Consider the following 20,859-nt stretch of genomic DNA (forward strand, 5'->3'; position numbering starts at 1 on the left):
ATACAAAATTCGCTCTTTGGATTCCCACTATAACAATTCCTGAGACTAATGATAAACAACAAAAAATGAATCCGAAAGAGCGAAAACCTTGATGTTCCAATGTAGGACAATCCAGCTTTATTGCATGTGAGTAGTTCTTAGTGATATTCTCACAACGGCCATTCAGAATGGTTCGACTGATGTAGATAAAAGATCATTGTGATAGAATTAACGCGACATGTTAGTAAGCTCAGAACGATTATTGTATTTGCAACTGTTACGCTAAGGGTCGGTTATTGTATATAACTTTTAGATAAGCAGAAGTAAAGCAGGAACGCGAAGTAATGACCTTCCATCCCATATTCAAGTGCTCCCCACAAGCACAACACTTCATTCTGGCACTTTGGAACGTCCATGTTGTAACTTGTTCACATAAGAAATCTGCCTCGACCGAGTTGGCAGAACGTGCCCATACCCCTTTCTGAACAGAAGGACAGGGCCAATAACGAATAAGATTAGTTTCGCAAATTCGTTTGATTGACAGAAAGAAAAACAATGTATTTTGACGGTTCGTCAAGGCATGCTGAGGATATATTTCCAAGTTTCAGTTCAGTGCTGATAGTCGGCATCTGCCAAATATTTTATAGCATATTGTTTTTATGGCGAGCGTAAAAAGCTGGATATACTGCTTCGCTTAGCTTAGCTTAGCTTAGCTTAGACTGACTACACATATCAATGGTTGCTATTCCGTGATTGACCGAGGTCAGTGAAAATGCACAAAGAATCAACTAGAAGATCGGCTGGGATTGGCCAAAATCTTCTTCAGTGTGCATAATTCAGTGCCTCTATTTATACATGGTCAATAACGGCGCCGGCCACGTCCTTGCAGTCAGGTGGGATTGGGGGAAGGAATGTTAGTGTGTAACCTTTGCTATTTGGAGACCGTGTTTGCCTCTGCATCTCCACAAAGGTTACTGGGAGGGATGTTTGTTAATGGGGAGGATCGTTGGGTCACAGGATTCACTTTGATAAGTGATTAGACCATGATAAATAATTATTTGTGAGCTATAAATATGCTTATATGTAAATATAAAATTTTCTATTTGGTGTGAACAATATCTATGTAGAGAAAAATTATGCCGACACTTGAGGTGACGAACTTATCAAAGTTTGTTGAATAAAGTGAACCTTTCGCAAGTCTACACTCGTAGTGTCGAACCATTCAAAGTTTTTTTTTTAATTACAAAAATAAAAGTAAAAGGAAAAAGGTGTTTTGAGTAAAAAAAATTTGACGTAAATAATTTATGAATCAGAGTTTATGTCGACACTCACAGTGACGAACATTTCATAGTTTGTTTAAAAATTATTAAAGGTGCAATCATACATATTTTATAGATTAGATATAGTAGCATGAAACGAGCTCACCAATTGATCCGTCATCCTTGAGCAGCAACAATCCACTTTCAGCTTCACTCGTTTGCTCGGCTATATGAAAACACACAGAGAAAATAGGCGCGCGTCCCGAGAGGGAAAACAACTGACGACTGCTCGGGCTTTCTTGACGCACTGCCAAGGAGCAAGCGTCAACGTCGAAAGATCAAAAAGAACTTATCGAACGCGGCACTTTTTCACTTTACTCGACCGATGCGCGACATGTTTGATCCTGCCCTCATCGCCGGCCCCCGCAGGAGCAAGCATCAAGGTCGAAGGATCAAACACAACTAAGCGATCACGCCACTTTTTCACTTTCACTCGACCGACGCGCGACATGTTTGATCCTGTCCTCATCGCCGGCCCCCGCAGGAGCAAGCATCAAGGTCGAAGGATCAAACACAACTAAGCGATCACGCCACTTTTTCACTTTCACTCGACCGACGCGCGACATGTTTGATCCTGCCCTCATCGCCGGCCCCCGCAGGAGCAAACGTCAAGGTCGAAGGATCAAACACAACTCAATCCGTAAAAAGCTGGATATACTGCTTCGCGTTAAAAAAGTGGGTTAACCAACGTGCGAAGTTTGATTTTTGACCAACGTCGCCACGTCACAACTCAATTCTCAATAGTGCGCAAATGCACATGGCGGACGGCATAGATGCGCACTATAGCGAAGTGACTCGCGACGCGGCGAAGTTCGCACGATGGCTCACACATTTTTAGTCGCGAAGCAGTACAATTCCGTTGAAAACTTTTGTTCAAACCAAATTGGAAAGGTGAATATGTTTCCTGTTTTTAGTCTCCTTTGTATTATTTATATACTTGTACTTCAATCAAGTTCTGTATGATTCGGTAAAAAATGACATCTTTGCAAAATAAACCAATTTTTTTTTTCGTAGCGGGCATTGCAAAGTTATGTAAGTCCTTTATTACCTTTAATGAAAAAAACATGTGTTTTGTTGATTCCAGAACAATCAAAACAATCAAATCATGTTGAATCACTTGATATTTGAGTTGCTGAATCAATTACCAGTTCCTAAAATAACACTTCTTTTTCTCATAGAGACTGTTTAAAATGCATTATTAAACAATTGCAGTCAACTTGTATGTAAATTTACCAGCTTGTCTGGCAAATTATTTTCTCTATTTTATTTAAAATACTTTCGATGCGCAAAACCTATTTTTTACCCAAGTATTATTATTTGTAGCTGAATCACAGTTTAATCAATTGATGTATGGTTTAGAGTAGCTTGTTAAACTCTTATTCTGCAACAATGTTTGTTGGATATGTTGGATATATCTTTTATATGGCAGGATAAAAATATTTTATCCTGCCATATAAAAGAAACTATGAATTTTGTATGGAGAGCGTTTTGAAAAAAAAAAAGATGTATTCAAACCAAACTATATCGAAACAAAACCAGTATTTTGTACAGCTTTGAGGACCTGTAGCTCGAAATGGTAGCATGTTATATCATTTCCGAAAACGGCATCAGATTCAACAACCTCCAATTTGCACAAGATACATGATTTAACTCTTGAGATTTTTGTTATGCCACAGTCGGCCACGAAACCTGGAGAGAGAAGGACCGTTTTCATATTCAAATGGGGCACCACCACAGCAGCACCAGGCGAAGGCAGGGCTGACTTTTCCTCAGTGCTAACAGGAAAACACAAAGAGTTTGCACTTTGTGTTTATCATAAATGTGAGTGCAGTGCGACAGCTACACATGTTAACTGGTTCTAATCTCGAGGCCTCAATATTTGTGCTTCTGCTCTCGCTGCCATGCATCCTTCGACACAAAGTGTTGATGGAACATGATGAATACGCACTTTTTGTGTGGCTCATTGAGTACCTAAAAAATGGGGCCTCTATTGGGAAATATGGGAGAATTTTTGGAACGGGACCGACGAGTAGATGACGGAAATCGAAGTCCGACGCCATTTTGGAATCCAAAATGGTAACTTCCGGTTTGTGAAAATCACATCAAACCCATGCAATGTGGGTATTTTTGGAAGTCGCCACCTTGGATTCCAAAACAACGTAGGACATCGATTTCCGTCAACTACTCATCGGCCTCGTTCTAAAAATACCCATATTGTATATCGATTTTCGTCATCTACTCGTTGGTCTCGTTCTGAAAATTCTCCCATATTTCCCAATAGAAGACCCATTTTGTAGGTAGTCAATGAGCCACACAAAAATAGGTATAAAGTAAAAAGAGCCAAATTTCGTACACTTTGAGAATGTTTTGCCAACACACTCCGTCTGCATCACTCTTTGCATAATCGCTTACACTCTCTTCCCTACTGCGCGTCCTCATTGAGTTCGTGTTGTTACACTATGCGCGCGTCTGTCTCCTCTTTGTGCAGTGGTTAAATTCTGCTCTTTGCGCGCTTTGTGCGAGTTGATGCCAGCCCAGGGCGAACGAGATGAAGAGGGTACCCACCGTAGACGTAAAACATTTTATCGTGACGGGAAATTAGGAGAACTACAACGATGGGAAATATTTGGGGAGTCTAGAGAATTGAGGAAATAATATTGTTTATGCGAGCATTGGTTTCGGTGATGGAACCAAAGTTAGAAACAGCGTCCAAGATGGTTTCCAGGATGGTTTTGGATATTACAGTCACGGAAGTGGCACGGAAAACAGCACCCAAAAAATATTGAATAGTCCATTTCGCACCATAAACATCTGTTGGTCATGTCGCACGAAATACGATTATAGGCTTTTTCACGTGAGGTTTCAAATCAGCTGAATCGGAGGCTCTTTGGCAGTTTTCGATGAAAATGACAGGCCCGTGTAAGCTCCGGTCTTCCATCGATGTAAACAATGCATAGACGAACCTGTCACATGAAAAAAGCCTATGAGCAACAAGTCCTGCAGAAAGCGCTCATGTAAAACATCAAACACGAAAAACGATGCCCGCGCTTTTGGTCGAGTTCACTGTGGCTGTGAACCGTTTCACCAATGTCTAACTTATAGTTAAAATTTGACATTTCGATAGATAGTTTCCCCTCAAAATTAAATTGAATTTCGTGGTCGACCCATTTGAGTTTAGACAGTCAAATAATGTTTCAGAATAAAGTTGACAGATGATTAGTTATTTTCACATTACCGGGAGTAGAAAAGACCTGGCAAGTTTAACCATGCTCCAGAATAGGGTTATTTTCAAGCGGAGGGGAAATAACTATTGAACTGTCAAATTTTAACAAAAACCTAAACGAATTGGTGAATCGCTTCTCAGCCTTGGGTGTGCGCCAGGGTAGACGCGTCACGCGAAGCGATGCGAAAATCCGTTGGAGTTTGACATTTCATTATTAATAATTGTTATTCCTTCCCGTGCAATTTTCGCTTCGCAATTCGCGTCTACCCTGGTCGCGCCCTTAGAATGCCAATTTTCGTCTAACTTTAATCGAGATTTGCGCAGCCGAATACTCGGAAATCAAATTTAATGAGATCTCATTAAATAAAAGCCTGTAGTAGTGCTTCGTCACTGTAGGCAATTTAACATTTTGTTAGCTGGATCTAAATATAGAAAGATTCACGAATCAGGCGAAACTGACAAAATGTACACAATTTAAGAAAATATAGCGTTGAAATTATAGCTCGATTGTCTATTCACTACACTTGCACTTTTCCCTTATCGATAATTGAACTATTCAAAAAACGCAAATTTGTAGAAGACGAAACTTCAATTCATGCCAAACCACACACTTTATTGATTACGCCTGTGTTTTTGTTTATCAAAGTGATGGGCGCATCTGAAATCGAAACCAAAACACGGCGAGAGTAAACGGCGACACTGCAAACGAAAAATAAACAAGGCGTACATGGCGGGCTTAATTGAAACCAGAATGTAAACACGGCGCAAAAGTAATAGGCGACACTGAAAATAATATCGATTACAGGCTCATAACATTGGGCGATACTGGCATTCTTGAGTGCGTTTAAGGCGAAACCTTATAATATTTTTTAGTACGAAATAGCTAGGGAAATTGTAGGAGATGTGTGTGGTATTGATGAGGATTTTAAAACTAGGTTTATAAAATGTGTATTAAAGTGAAAAGTTTAAAGTTCGAGTATATTTTCTCCAATGGGGATTAAAATTTGCACATGAGAATTTCATTGGTTATTTTCTCATTGTTATTGAATTGTCAGATAGGCCCTTATCGCGAATCCCTCTCGAAATTAAATCGAGAAACCGAGATTCGCACAACCGAGCTTACGAAAACAAAATTAGCATAGACCAATCCAATTGCCTGCGTGGTAGTGCAATGTTGACAAAATTTTCTTCGTTTGCTGTGAGAACTGTCACAACATTGCTTCTGTTTGCTGTGAGAAAGCAAACATAAACATAATTGCTGCAGAGCATTCACTTTCTTGTTAGACTGACGTTGACCGTAAGCTCAGATGACGTCAAACATACATCGATACGTTTTCATTTTGAGGAAATAGACTTGTATAAGATTTATCGTGTGTTGATGTTCGTGGCAGTTTGCTTGTAGACGTCTATGTGAAGTATGAAAATAGGAAATTTGGAAAATGACCATTTAATGCGTGGTCAATGGATGTTTCGTCAGGGTTATGGTTTCCTTGGGAAAGTTTGTCCAGTAAATTTAAATAAAGGTTATGAGCAAATCTAATTTTTACACGGAAGTGGTCCATCACGATGCTGTAAAAATCGAGTTTTGCAATTAGTTGATTACAATTTTTTTGCAATTTCTTAAAAGAGCACTTGAAGTACCAGACACGTTCTCCATTATTTTGCAATTTCTGTCAACTATTTTGTAATGATTTGTTACGCAACTCAAACGTTTTGCATATTGCGTCATTACGCAAGTGAAACCAGTTCCGTGTTGGCTATTATGATACAGTGGGATTCCGGTTTTGGCATGCTCCATTTCTGGCACCCCCCGATTTTGGCAACAAAATGGATCCGTTTTTGGCAACATCAAAGAATACCATTAAAATTTGTATATTTTTTGTAAATATTATCATATCTGTTGCTTTAGACATTTGAATAGCAGGTCAACTACCCATGGATTACATTCCAGAGCTCTATTTTCGTGGATATTCCCCCAAATCTCCAACTACTAAGAGCTTCAGTACGCGCTTATTGACTTCGAGATGGTCATTGGTAAAGCATTCTTAATGACGTTTCATGAGGCCATTAATCTCCACCAGTATCTCAATTAGAGACCAATCTCTTACTCTTACATTCATACTGAGTGACAAGCCCACTTGAGACTGCCAGAAGGTAAGAAAAACTTTAGAAAAAAATTCTCCAGATTTTGAACAGCTTGTTTGAACTAAGCACTAGATCTTTCTGCGTCAACTATTCAGAGCTACGTTCCCTCTTTAAGACGTTAGATTTATTAATATACGATTCCAGAATTCTAAACTCTTAAGATTTCTGGAGTGTCCTGTAAATTACTAGCGAGGTAATGTGAATGTCTAGTAGTATTTTGAGTATTTCTGGCGAAATCTTGGGGATTTTCAACAGGTTTTCAAATGAATGTGAGGAGTACTATAAGTAGCTTAAGAATAATAAACTTTTGAAAATTTTCATCAAAGGCTTGAGAGTTTTCAGCAATGTCTCAGCGGAGTCCCAAGATGTTAATTTCTATATCCTTAACGAGATCCAGGGAATTCTAGGCGAGATCCTACGGATTCCTAGAAAGATGCTTCAGATTCCTAGCGTTTTCCTGTAGATTCCTTACGAGAGCACCTGAAGATTCCTATCAGGCTCTTGAGGTTTCATTGCAGAATCCTGTAGATTTCCGTTGATTTAATAAGGTAGGTGTACAACATGATTGTGCTAGTTTTCTCCGAATGTCGATTCCCCGAATGGCATTTCCCCGAAAGACCCATTTCCCATAAAAGTGATGCAGTTGACAGAGGTACAAAAATAGTTTTTAGTGACAGGGTGCTGAACTAGACAGACCGATGAACATTCAAAAGAAGGAGACATTTCGTTCTAGACTAAACACATATTTCCAAAAATGCTGAGCACAGTAAAACTCGAAAGAATCGCCACTCAAATATAAATGAGTGTATATCGATGACATCAAAATGCAACAATTAGTGACAATTATGAATACTAAAAACTTTTCTGGGAACTTGGCTATTCGGGGAAAGTAGCACAACGTAAAACACATATCAAGCTCAATTGAGACTCATTTCAACTAAAAATTATAAGAAGCTTGTTTGTGTATTCTACAAAGTTACGAGTCGTGGATCATGAGATGTAGTTGTTTATGTTTGCTTTTTTTTACTCCAATTAATCATTCATTATGGAATGCTTTACCTTATCAGAAACATAAATTAAAGGAACAAATGTTAACCTACTGAATTATGGTCAAATTATATGCTGAAGCCTAGAAAATAAACTGATTTTTCATGTTCAATAAATTTAAAAAAATCTAATGCCGTTTTGTAATACCCAGCGCTTTTGTTTTGTAATAACGTCTTCGTAAGAATACAGTAATAATCTTTTTTTTCGTATTTTTCCACAGCTTCATGAAAATTACCAGTTTTTGAATAGAGGTCACTTATGCGATTATTGATTTACAGTGTGCTTCGTGAAGCCCAAGCTGGACAGTTCGGTTTTGCGTCGTCCGATAGATTTTGCTCATGGTTTCGCGCGTGGTTTCGTCGCCGAAGATTTTTTTTTCTGTTTTGAAGCGTCTTGCTGGGTAGGTATTTGGGAAGGCACAAGAAAGACGGTTTGTTTTCGGGACGCCAATGCGTTTTACGATTACCAACTGGTGAGTTCATTTCATGCTTGTGATAACACATTTTTTTCTTGAAAGCGTAACTTTTTAGTAATATTAAAACAAATTTTGTATGGTTCGTCACTATAAGTGTCGGCATTATGCTTTTTTCTTATACAATTTCAATATACATATATTTTTCTCTTTTTGACATTATTAAAAATTATTTTTTGAATTGTTCGACATTGTGAATGTTGACGTATTTTTTAAAACTTCTACCATATCGAGACAAAATGCACAGTAATACTCATATGTAATTTCCAAACAAACTATGTTTAATTCGTCACTATAAGTGTCGGCATTATTTCTGTTTCATATAATTTAAAATATATACATGTAATTTTCAGTTTTCGTCATTAATAGAAACATCTTTTGAATTGTTCGACATTATAGATGTTGACGTATTTTTTAAAGCTTCTACCAAAAACTTCTCGAGACAAAAAAAACTAGCTTTAAATATAAGTCGTATATTTCCCCCTTGTCCATGGATCGCATCATCGACCAGAGGTGACTCCCAGATCTTTTCCTCCCTCACTAATAAACACTCTTCCCGTGGTGATTGTGGAGATGCAGAGGTATTCTCGGTCTCTAGAAGCAACAATCATTACACCCTAACATTCCTTCCCCATCCCAACTGACTGTAAGGACTAAGCCGGCGCCGTTATTGATCAATAATATTAGATCTGCTAAAATTGCACTTCGAGAGTAAGCGGAAACTCCCATCCCTTAATCATTTGGATCATAGTGCAATTCTTACCAGTTCCGATCAATCACGGAGTAGAAACCATTGACATGTACAGTCAGTCTATGCTATGCTTATGCGATTATTGATTATTGACAAAAAGTGTATATAAAGCACCTAAAAAATCATTGAAGAAGTTGTGGTGTAAAAAGTATGTAGAACGTTTGTCACAAAGACCATTACGGGGCTATGGATTCGTAGTACAGTACAACCCTAGTGAAAACTGCTTCGAAGTGAACCGTTCCGAAGTCTCGATTCAATATGGGCCATAAGGATGATGTAATATTACTCTAATGATGTTTTCAAAACCAATAGTTGAGAAATAAAATATAAAATATGGGTTCCGATTTTGGCACGGTTCCGTTTTTGGCAACTGAAAATTTCGACTTTGTTGCCAAAAACGGAATCCCACTGTACTGCTTTATTTGTTTGTTTTATTAGTTTATATTGGTTGTGTAAAAAAACTACGAAATTTTTAAATTTTGTGTGGACAAAAAGATCACAAGTGAGTAGAAGGTTAGTCAGAAAATCCATTAAATAGTTATTTATGCAACAAGTTGCAAAATGATGATTTTTTCAGCACGAGTTGTACATTTATCCAACGAGGCTCACCGAGTTGGATAAATACAACGAGTGCTGAAAAAATCGAGTTTTGCAACGAGTTGCATACAACATTTTTTGCTATTACGAAAAACTCCGTTTAAGCTAGATCATTTCCTAAAGCACAAACAAACATTTCAACAGAAACCACGTGGGCATACATCCACGCGTAGTATCATTTCAGTATTTTTCAATCGCGTAGGCTGCGACATAGTAGTATCTACGAATGTCACAAATTTTCTCGTTCACAGACCTATATTCCCTATTGGTGGACAGAACAGGTAAGACGACGCGTACCGTAGCGGATTCTGCTGCCACCTCTACGAATTCTGAACGATCCCAAACCAGTATTGTCAGTCAACCGATAGAAAATGCAGTTCACCGGTAATGGATTTTTCTCGTTATCCGTGCAAGATACCCTGCATCAGAAGTAGGGTGCATTAGTGTATATCCAAATGCGAATTGAATGCACCACTTCCGAAGTTGGGTATCTCGCATAGATTCTGATAAAATTCCAACATTGGTGAGAAACCGATTCTAACTTTTTATCGCGCCGACAGTATCACCAGTCTTGCATCTGTATCGCGCATCAGCTATAGAGTCAGATGCTATGGCAGAATAGACTGGAATATTTGGCTGATGCCTCTCAAACAATACTGAAAAGTGCTACTTTTCAGCACCGAAAACAGTGCTGAAAAGTAGCACTTTTCAGCATTGTTTTTATTTTGGTAGGAAAAGCAGGCCATTATGTAGAGCAAATTGTCAGTGAAAATTTGATTGATTTGCAACGGAATAACAAAATAGTAGTTTACGGAACAAGTTGCAGAATGATGATTTTTACAGCACGAGTCGTAAATTTATCCTACGAGGCTTGCCGAGTAGGATAATTACGACGAGTGCTGTAAAAATCGAGTTCTGCAACGAGTTACGTACAACATTTTTTGCAATTTCGTTGAAGACCACTTGAGGGTATCAGAAATAATATCGGAATGCATTCACCATCATTTTACAATTTCTGAAAAATGGTTGGGTAATGATTCATTACGCAACTCAAAACAGTTGCGTAATGAGAAAGCGTTGCGTAATGAATCATTACAGCACTGGTTTCAGTTGCGTAATGACTACTCCCGCACTGCATACTTCAGTGCAGGAAAGTAGGCCGTTTCATGACAGATTGGCGTGATGAAAATCAGCCTATTACGATGAGAAATTGCAAAAAAAATATTATGATTTTATGACCGCATTTTTCAATTACCGTTCCACTGTTCGCAATTAAGCTTCCGGCTCGCAAGACAGTAAGGCAAGCTTTTAAAAGCTTTGCAGTCCCCCCCCCCTTTGTTCCAAAAGGGCAAATCCGTGAAGCAACATTTCGCGGAAGGGGTGGGTCGGTAAAGTAGGCGAAACATCAACCCAAAGCAAAGATCTGTTTCATAACAATCGTCGGTCCGGCGCCGCAAGTTCCACAACATTTTTATGCTGCTCGCAGCATCGTTTCTGCTCCGGAAAAAAGTGCAAATTATCTGTTGTTCTTCAAATTGATAGTGTTAAGGTTAAATTTTAGTCATAATGAGCGGTCAAATGATGCGGCTTGCCGGGAAGCGATACATTTCGGTGAGTAAAAATCCGTATCAAGAGGATTTTCCGGGTTTGGGGGTTATGTTTACATTGTTTTCATCTGTCAGGCTTGCTGTGGTCGAAATGGAGAGTCGCAGTAAAATTTAAATGGTTTTGGTAATTTTTCAGATCTTGAGTCGAGTTTGGTCAGGAACAAACGGAGCAGCCAAAAATTCAGAAGATGCCCTCCGAAAAACACTTCAGAACAAATTTCCGCAGGTATGTTGTTGAAATATTGTACCTTGTCTGTATTGATTCAATCATTATCAGTTTAATTTAGTACTATCTTCAAATTAACCTACATTGCAAAATTGTCCCAGGGCGGGTAGCGAGTCCCTTTTCTGTGACTCGATCACTATTTTTACAAAACGGATTACTGAGGGATCTGATGAAGAAATAAACTATGATGTTGATAAGCTTCCCTTATCTTAGAGTATGAAAACAAACTATTACCTGATCTCAAAATTAAAATAATTTAGGTCAAAAATCAGCATACAAAATTCTGAGTCACTAAAAGTACTATTATACCAGCCCTGTTATCCTAATCGTTATTGTTTAACCAACAGGCCAAAAGCGTGATGGTGAACGATATCTCCGGTGGCTGTGGCTCAATGTACGAAATCTACGTAGAGGCCATCGAGTTCAAGGGGCTGTCTACAGTGAAGCAACACCGGCTGATAACGGAAACCCTAAAAAGCGAAATCAAAGACATGCACGGCCTCAGGATACATACGGCAGTGCCGCCCAGTGAGTGAACCGAAACGGCGTAGAAGATTGTAAAACAACCAATAAACGTTATACTGTGATCCCCCCAAAAGAAAACTATGAATCTCTTGAAAAGAAATGGGGACAATGACTCACCTTTTGACGATGCAAATGGGGGGGGGTTGATTCCAAGGACGATTCACTTTATACACAAAATATTCAACGACAAACTTTGGATCCGAAACACAACCGACTGAAACACTGGACCGATTAAAATTGGATATTCACTCAAGCAGCATTCCTTCAATCACTCTTACCGCACTGATAAGTGATAACACACTTTGAAACGGAAACCGCAAACCAACGCAACGATATAAAACTCTAGTGATTTTGCAAACGAACGCAATTTTTGCATGGGGAGGATAGAAAGATGCAACACAACTAATTTTGTTTTGTTTGTTCAGTGAAAGCACCCGCTCAGCTGTTTGGCTGCGAAATCGAGATGACTGATGGAATGCTTTCTCTACTTTACCGATATTATTTAAGGCAGTGTGGAACTTATTCGAGGGGTCCACCAGTGCCGTTCGGCACCTCATCTTCATAGCTTTTGCATTGTTTTATGCCTAGCTGCCTCTCTATCATTTTGCTGTGAATTTTTACACTAAATGTCATTTTGACTGCTGGGTTGATGCTTAACGATGCTTCAACCCTGGAGAATTGACAAAATTTGTATATCCTAAAGGATCAAAATTCTCTGCAGAATAAGAGAGAGAGGCATCCGCTTTCCCTATAGGCCTATTCACATGACGTCTCAAATCAGCTGATCGGGAAGCACTTTGACATTTCTCGCGTAACTTTTCAAAACGGCCTATCTAACAATTCACACATTTCGAGTAAATCGAGCTTGAAGGTTGTGAAAATATATTTTGAAACTGTATCAAAATGAAACAATTTTTCCCCACTGTGTTGCTTGTAGAGGGAAGCAGTGTAATAGAGTTCAACGTAAGAAATGAAATTTTGTCAATTTATTTGGAAATTACACTGAAATCTATAAAAACATCAAATAGGACGTTTTGACCAAAAATATGTACATAGGATAAATCACATAGGTCGTTCTGTTTCAACAATTGTTACATTGGACATTCATCACATTGGTCATTTTTTTTTTTCAGTTATAGTACATCGAACATTTTGATTTGAGTACAAAGCAAGCATGTTTTATTTCATTTTGTATCCACGTGCGTTGAACTGCTTCAACATTCAAGATGAACTGCTCATTTTGTTGCGGTGTGATAATCGCAGGCACCAGCTGTGCTTTGTTTTGATTCATTTGAAGAAGGGACGAATGACCTTCGGTTTAAAGTCTCTCACAAACAACAACAATTTGATTCATTCAATGCCACGCCGTCACTTTTTCCCCTCCGTCTATGTGACCTATGTAACAACAGAAGGAGGGGAAACGTTGAGCTGTATTTGGGACTTTTTGCTTTCTCGCTGTTCCTCTCTCAATCTTCCCCCCGTTTCAATGCTGGTTTCGCCCACACTTGTTCGTGTGTGAGTTACCCACTGCACGACGGGTGGTGACGACTGTGTTGCATTCGGCACCAGCCGTCGGCGCAAACAAGAAATAGCGGTGGGAAATGATGACGATGACGGCGCCGTCGATTGTGTTGTAGGAAACCAATGCCAAACAAATACATACAGCTTCTCCGCTCTTCGGTGAATGATTGCTCTGCAAATATATGTGCGCAAGTCGCGCATGCACGTTGCTCGTGTTGCTGCCGTGAAGCATATGTATATGCTTCATCGACCATGAATCTGAATCGGATTGATACAATAAGATCATGATGCTCAATATCATTTCCCTACATGCACTCAATACGCTGATAACATGAAAAGAGAACTGGCAGCTGAGCGAATGCTGATCCAATGCAGTTTAAGGGTTCATTCATTTATTTCATAACGCTGAAATTGGCCATTTTGGGCACCCACCCACCGCCTAGTAACGCTTTTTGTATGAATGTTATTCAGTTTTTGTATGGGCCGTAACATCGCTAGGACACCCACCCACCCCCTCTAGCGTTATGAAATTTGTGAATGGGCCCTAAGCCTAAAACATGATTTGGCAAAAAGACCAAAATACAGTTTTGTGTACCTCGTTCTCTTTTTTTTATTTAGCATATTCAATATTGCGAGGCAGAGCGACTCTGAAAATATCGACATTTTGTTGCGGTGTGCTAATCGGAGACACCAGCTGTGCTTTGTTTTGATTCATTCAATCCCACGACGTCACTGACGTCACTTCTTCCCGTCCGTCTATGTGTCCGATGTAACAACAGAAGGAGGGGAAACGTTGAGCTGTATGTAGGACATTTTGCTCTCTCACTGATTCTCCCTCAATTTTCCCCCCGTTTTTATGACGGTTTCGCCCACATGATCATGTGTGAGTTTCCCACTGCATGACGTGGTGATGGTGACGGCTGTGTTGCAATCAGCACCAGCCGTCGGTTGAAACAAGAAATTGCGGTGGGGAATGATGACGATGACGACGCCGTCCATCTTGTTGTAGGAACTCGAGAAAGGAGCCCACGCCTAACAAATACATACAGCTTCTCCTCTCTTCGGTGATTGATCGCTCTGCAAATATGTGTGAGCAAGTCGCGCATGTACGTTGCTCGTGTTGCTGCCGGGAAGCATATTTATATGCTTAATTGACCATGCATCTTAATCAGATTGATACAATGACATCATGATGCTCAATCTTGTGCTCAATATCATTCCCCTATATGCACGCAATGCGCTAATAATATGAAAAGAGAAGTTGCAGCTGATCCAATCCAGCGAAACGGTAAAACATGGTTTGTCAAAAAGACCAAAATACAGTTTTGTGTAACTCATTCTCTTTTTGTCACTTGAGCGTTTTCAATGTTGCGAGGCAGTGTGACTCTGAAAATATCGACTGAAATGATTGAGAAGCAGTTATTATGGCATTCTATACATCTAAGTAGTGTCTCAGACACGCTTCTACAAATCATTCTACCTTGTAAACTCCGTTCCAAAGCTTTATTTAGGAATGTCCAATGTAACATTAGAATCGTGTTTATTCATAAATGTTACATAGGACATGTGGTTGGTTCTCTGATCAAAGGTCCAATGTAACAATTGATTAAAAGCGATGCAGTTTTGAACATTGGTCATTTTATTAAACTTTTAATAGATTAATTTGTTGTTAATATATCAGAACGAGTGTTCTAGTGTGCTGCTAAGTGGTGCAACGCAAATGATTTGCAACGATAATCTCGATTTGTTTACATTTGTTACTTAGGACGTTTTGAAAAGTTACGCGAGATTTCTTCTATGAAAATGACAGGCCTGTGTTAGCACCGGTCCTTCACCGATGTAAACAAATGCATAGACGGATCTGTCACATGAAAAGGCCTATCAGCAATCAAATATGTGGAACTTATGTTTTATATTTACATGGAGCTCTTCTGTTTTACAAAACTTTTTCATTAGTTTCTAAGTTTTTATTTAATAACACCGATTGATTGCTGCATTATAGACAGAAATGCCGCGAGTGAGTAAAAAACGGCAAGCAGCCAAGAATCGGTATGCAATGAGAAAACTTGCATGCCTAACAGGTCAGGTTTTGCCAAATCCGTTCGGACAACCCGCAGGTTCCGGACCGTGGATCAAACTGCCCCCGGAAGGTAATTTCAACTTTTCACTATATAGCAAGAATTGAAATAATCAATTATATCTCATTCCAGAGGAAGAACCGATCCCAACGGAACCGACCGTGGACATACACGTCAAGCAGGAACTGTTGGAACTGGACGCGAATCCTTTCGCTCCGGAACACCTGGAGGAAGAAATCAAAGTTGAAGTGTTGGAACCGACGGAGACGGAACCCGATCCGATCGGTGAGTTGCAGTTGGATTACGCTGAAGACCGGAAGCCACTGGATGATCTTCCGGCGATCACTTTGGCAGAACCAGAACCACCCACCGACATAACTTGCCAGTTTTGTCTGAAGCAGTTCCGGGAAAGCGTCGGGAGAGGAGTTATCACCCGGAAGAGGATTGCTTTCGTGCTGGGCGTTCGGAAATGGGGCCCGACTCATCAGCATCTGGACTGCTGCAAGGATTGCAAGAAAATGTTTGATCTGTTCTACGACTTTAAGAGGTCCTGCCTGGCCGCTTTGGCCCGGCCTCTGTTTCTGCTAAGCTGCACTAAAAAAGAAGTATCGACCGAGGTGATCGATTTGAGACCCAAGAATGTTCGGATGAAGAAAAGGAAACAGCCGAAGCCTGAATCTCCCCCTGCTTTGCCTCCGAGTTCGAACGATAACTCGGACGTTGAAGTTGATGACGAACAGGTAAATCCTGATCCTCCGGACGATGTAGACGGAACGATGACGGATCAGTCCACCACAGAAGAGATTGCACCTAACGAAAGCGAAGAGAACACCAACCAACCGAAAAAGCGACGCAAATATTGCTACCGGTGCAAAGAGTTCTACGAAACGGAAGCCCTCTATCTGGAGCACAAACCAACGTGCACCAAACCGGCCAGAGATCCGCCCCCTTTGGAATGTTCCTTGTGTGCGAGAAGGTTTACGCGTCCCGATAAGCTGATGTATCATATGAACAAGCATAATGGTAAGAATATAGAAATACAAGTGACGTTAGAGACCATTTTCGTTAAAATCGAGACCTTGGAGACCTTTCATTAAAATTAGAAACTTTTACATGAGTAAACATACCTGCTACAAACTCTGCACTTCTCGATCGATTCCAGGAGTACGAACGGTTCCCTGTCGGCGAGAAGGCTGTACCAAGATGTTCTTCGATACCAACAATCGGCACAACCACGAACAGCACTGCGGCCAGGATGTGCAGGTGATCTGCAGCATTTGTGGTGCCATCTTCCGTTCGAAGGGTGCCCTCAGGGCGCACATGCCTTCCCACGGGGAACCCACGGTCGTATGTGAAGTGTGCAACAAGGCTTTCCACACGAGGTGAGATCTTTTGAACTCATCTTCTTAGCATGCTTCTCTATATCATTATCATCTTCCCGTAGGGCCAAGCTCAAGAAGCACATGTCCGTCCACTCGGAGGAACGCCGATTCCAGTGCAAAGTCTGCGGCAAGCGGTTCAAATCTCACGAAGCCAATCGGGTTCACCAGCGGATCCACACCCAGGAGAAGCCGTACATTTGTCACATCTGTGGGATGGCTTTTACCTACAACTGTTTGCTCAAGACGCACTTGGAGAGGGGCCATGAAGTGGTCGATTCGCCCCAGAAGGAGCTGATGCAAGCATCCAGGGCTCTGGAGATGGCGGGCGGTGGCTATTGAGCGCGGGGAAGCATGCGAGGTGTATGGTAAGGTAAAGCATACTCTTTGAATACTGAATTTAGTTGTATCGTAATGATAGAAAGTAGTTTTTAAATACGTTGAAGAATCCTTGCAAGTACAAAACCAAGATCTATCATTGCAGTTTCTTCGTTATTGTAGTACCTATTTTCGATGCTTAAGTCCTCCAATGTAATATTCACGTGTTCGTCGTATCGTTGTTTCCACCTTTCAATCACCATAGTCCAAAAATTTCTCCAGCGATTTTTCAAGGGGAATCGCTAAGAAAGTAATTCGGTCGAAGCTGAATCGAGTTGAGGCTGAATCTGTGAATCGACAAAGAATTTCTCATGAAGTGCCTTAACAAATTTCCCTAGGTATTTCTGCAGCATTTTATCCAGAAATTTCTCTTACAGTTTTTCCAAGCATTTCTTGAGTAATTTCCTAAGTGAAATCTTTATGGATTCTTCGATAGTTTATATAAGGTGTCTCACACCAATTCAGATTAGTATTCAATAAGCACATTTGTTTCACTGAGAGGTTTCTATGTCAATTTACCATTTTCGCATTCGTATCATTGTGTGGCAGGTACTATGATAGTCTATGCCAACGGAAATTGAGAAAATTTCCTGAACCGGACCGGGAATCGAGTGTTATGTCTTGTTTCACGTCACCGTTTCGTGAATGCCGAGAATCGAACCCTGGCCAGCGTGGTCTTGCTTTGCAGCCCTGAGCTTGCGCAACTCTACGGTGTACCCAGTATGCAGAAAGTCGCCAAAGCTGGGCGGGACACGTTGTGAGAATGCCGGACAACAATCCCGCAAAAATAGTGTTCACCTCAAATCCGGCCGGTACAAGACGAAGGGGAGCGCAACGAGCTAGGTGGTTTGAACAAGTGGAGCAGGATCTTGGGAAGTGTGGGGCGGTCGAGAAATTGGAGGTTAGCAGCCATGGACCGAGTTAGTTGGCGTAACATTGTGGCGCAGGTCATGTCTTAAAGGACGTAGAGCCAGCAAAAGTAAAGTCAACTACCAATGGCTTTTAGGGCGAGCGAGTCTTCATTTGATGCCATATGGCACATATGGCATATGTGATGATTTGCTCCCGAGCCCAGAATCCATTCAATACACGATTTTTTCTTCAGTTCATCTTTTTGTTCTTGTGACAGTACAAGCGCAATTTCTACTAGAAGTGTGAGGAACATCAATTGAAAAGACTTGTTTCCGAGCCTCTAGCTTTGTCAGCCCGGATTCAATGCATTTCTTCATTTTGTTCATTTGACCTTTTGAGAGATTTTTGCGCCATTTTATGTTTGAACCATTCTTGCTTCGAGGTTGTTCGGTACCAATCTTATCTGCAATACTAGGTTCAACAGGATAATAGACCATTTCCGTCAAATTTTTTTATTGGCCCATATGCTTCCTGTTATTTTACTGAACAAACTTTTCTAAGGAACCAATGTGTTTTGAAGCCTCTAACTATTAGAAAACAATGAAAAACTGGCGGCACGTTAGTTCTCCCCTCGGTCCCCTACAATTTATTTCACCTCGAAAAAACGCAGACCCCTTTTTACCCTATGATTTTACCATCACGTTGTGGTGAGTTTTTGATCAGCTGGCATTACAGATGATTTTTGTTTATATTTACATTCATCATAATGGGCTTCGCAGGTTTCGCTACCGGGTCACAGAAATCTCCGCGGAAACAGCCTTTACGGACTCTAAAGCATCGTTTTATGACCGTCAACGTCGCCAGAATTATTTTCCATCTTCTCCCGCACCCGGGGCACGATACATGCCGACTTCTACATTGTGGCTGCTGTTAATCTACGCAAGGAGTGTGCTACTCAAACAGAACAGATGCCTGATATCTTTCTGTTTCATGTCAACGAGAACGAATGATCCGGAAGATTTTCGATTTGAGACAGCAGCAGCAGCGCAAAATGTGGCTGCTGCTGCCTCAAGGCGCAAATCTTCCGGACCATCAGCCTACAGTTTGGTCAGGTATTTGTCAGCATGAGTAGCATAAATTATGATACCTAAAGTCATTCATAATGAAATTTTTTTAATTTCGAATCTGTGGAGGGAAACATTATAATTTCCCGCTGGGAAACGATTTACAAGGCTATAACTTTGTATAAAGGGTGGAAAAATTCATACTGAAAGTTCTACAATTGCTTGTTTTCCATATTATTCCAAAGTTTTCAGAAAAATTGTGATCCGGCCGGTGAGAATTCTAAGCTGAGATCTGCAAACTAAGTTATTTGAGATTAGTTTCGGTGGCGCTCCTGTCTGGGGGCGCCCTGACCGGGATCTCGCAGTCAATCCGAGCGCGGACCTGATTTGACGTTTCTTAATGTAAATAAGCATCCCAATGCAGGGGTGTGATCCAAATTTACCACGATGTATACCCATAGGGTTGAACAAACTGTGCCGCATCTCGAATTATTTTTCAAAATGTGGTGAGTATCCATGTTTTCAAAAATTTGTAAGAAAATCAGGAGGGCATATAATTGATACCATTGATACCATTTTCATCATTGTCACTACACGCAAAAAAATTGTGCGGTAAGAACTACTATTTTAGGGGGTTAACTTAAGCGCTCGCACCGGCAATTTTCAGCAGACCAGAAATGCGCTTGATTTTACCATGTTTGTAGTCGAAATTAGATTGTTGTAAATTATTTCTGTCAAATGTACCAGTTATATGGTGGGATGTACCGTAAACATAGTAAATTGGTCTAAAATTCCATGGTAGTTTCAAGAATGGGCGTAGTCAGCTACAATAGTAATTATTACCACAGAATTTTTTCCCGTGTATCAATCGGGTCATCATGTTTTGGAAAATTTAGAATGGACGAGGAACATGATTGAACTTCTGTAGCGGAGTCGCTCGAAAGAAGTTGTTCTCCAGCTTCTACGATACCGTCGGTCACTTTTGTGTCCAATGTTCAATCCCACGCAGATTACCTGAGTTTTCTGCGTTTTTGGAAGAATCCGTCATGGTGTCAGAACAGGATATAGGGTGAATGAATGGAAATCTTTTGAGAATAGCGATATTGTAACAAAACAGGAATATTAATCCATTTATGGTCAGAAAATTTTAAAAGGAAATAAATAAGAATAATAATAAAATATAATAAAAATAAAATCAACAAGAATAATAATAATGACAAATATATAAACAGATAAATTATTGAATAATCGAATTCAGTAGTAATGCACATAAATTGTTCCTTAAGTTGAATTATGTATCAGAGTAAATTATGTTACGTATAACAATGTCATGTATTGTATTTTTTGCCATAATCCAAAGTGCGATCGCAGCTCAGTTTGGAAGCTGCGAGCTTAATTGCACGTTGAAAGAAAATTACTCACTACATAGTATAAAAACGTTGCTAATTTCTAATACCACAAACAGCTGAATAGTTGGGAATTCACATCACTGATTCGTATTTTCAGGCAGACAAGAGACCTACGAATAATAATTGATGAAAATGCAACCCTTTTGAAGTGAAATTCATACTTCTGAAACGTAATTATCTAAAGTTGCACAACATTTCTTTTATTTTCTTCATTATTGACATAGTGTGTAAGAGATCTGTTAAGCCGTTTATTTACATTCGTGAAAGCCGCCCGGAGTGTTCACAGC

At 40.1% G+C, this 20,859-nt stretch overlaps 3 protein-coding genes across 4 annotated transcripts in view; 2 read left to right on the forward strand and 1 right to left on the reverse strand.

Moving 5' to 3' along the window:
* LOC5571208 (xaa-Pro dipeptidase) overlaps positions 1-12,335 on the reverse strand; it is a 365,701-nt gene extending 353,366 nt beyond the window's left edge. For both annotated transcript variants that reach the window (XM_001659532.2, XM_021852482.1), the window contains exon 1: positions 12,009-12,335. The gene's annotated coding sequence lies outside the window, so the exon portion shown is untranslated. The remainder of the gene's footprint in view (positions 1-12,008) is intronic.
* On the forward strand, positions 10,947-11,964 carry LOC5571200 (bolA-like protein 3). Its single transcript, XM_001659531.2, has 3 exons — positions 10,947-11,144; positions 11,277-11,366; positions 11,714-11,964. The coding sequence occupies exons 1-3, from the start codon at positions 11,100-11,102 to the stop codon at positions 11,900-11,902; spliced, it is 324 nt and encodes a 107-aa protein (XP_001659581.1). The 5' UTR covers positions 10,947-11,099; the 3' UTR covers positions 11,903-11,964.
* Positions 12,336-15,306: 2,971 nt separating the features above from the next.
* LOC5571199 (zinc finger protein 350) lies at positions 15,307-17,287 on the forward strand. The gene is made up of 4 exons (XM_001659529.2): positions 15,307-15,562; positions 15,623-16,513; positions 16,653-16,872; positions 16,935-17,287. The coding sequence occupies exons 1-4, from the start codon at positions 15,421-15,423 to the stop codon at positions 17,209-17,211; spliced, it is 1,530 nt and encodes a 509-aa protein (XP_001659579.2). The 5' UTR covers positions 15,307-15,420; the 3' UTR covers positions 17,212-17,287.
* Positions 17,288-20,859: the final 3,572 nt, after the last annotated feature.

The sequence above is a fragment of the Aedes aegypti genome, chromosome 3, assembly GCF_002204515.2.
Source record: "Aedes aegypti strain LVP_AGWG chromosome 3, AaegL5.0 Primary Assembly, whole genome shotgun sequence".
Taxonomy (NCBI): domain Eukaryota; kingdom Metazoa; phylum Arthropoda; class Insecta; order Diptera; family Culicidae; genus Aedes; species Aedes aegypti.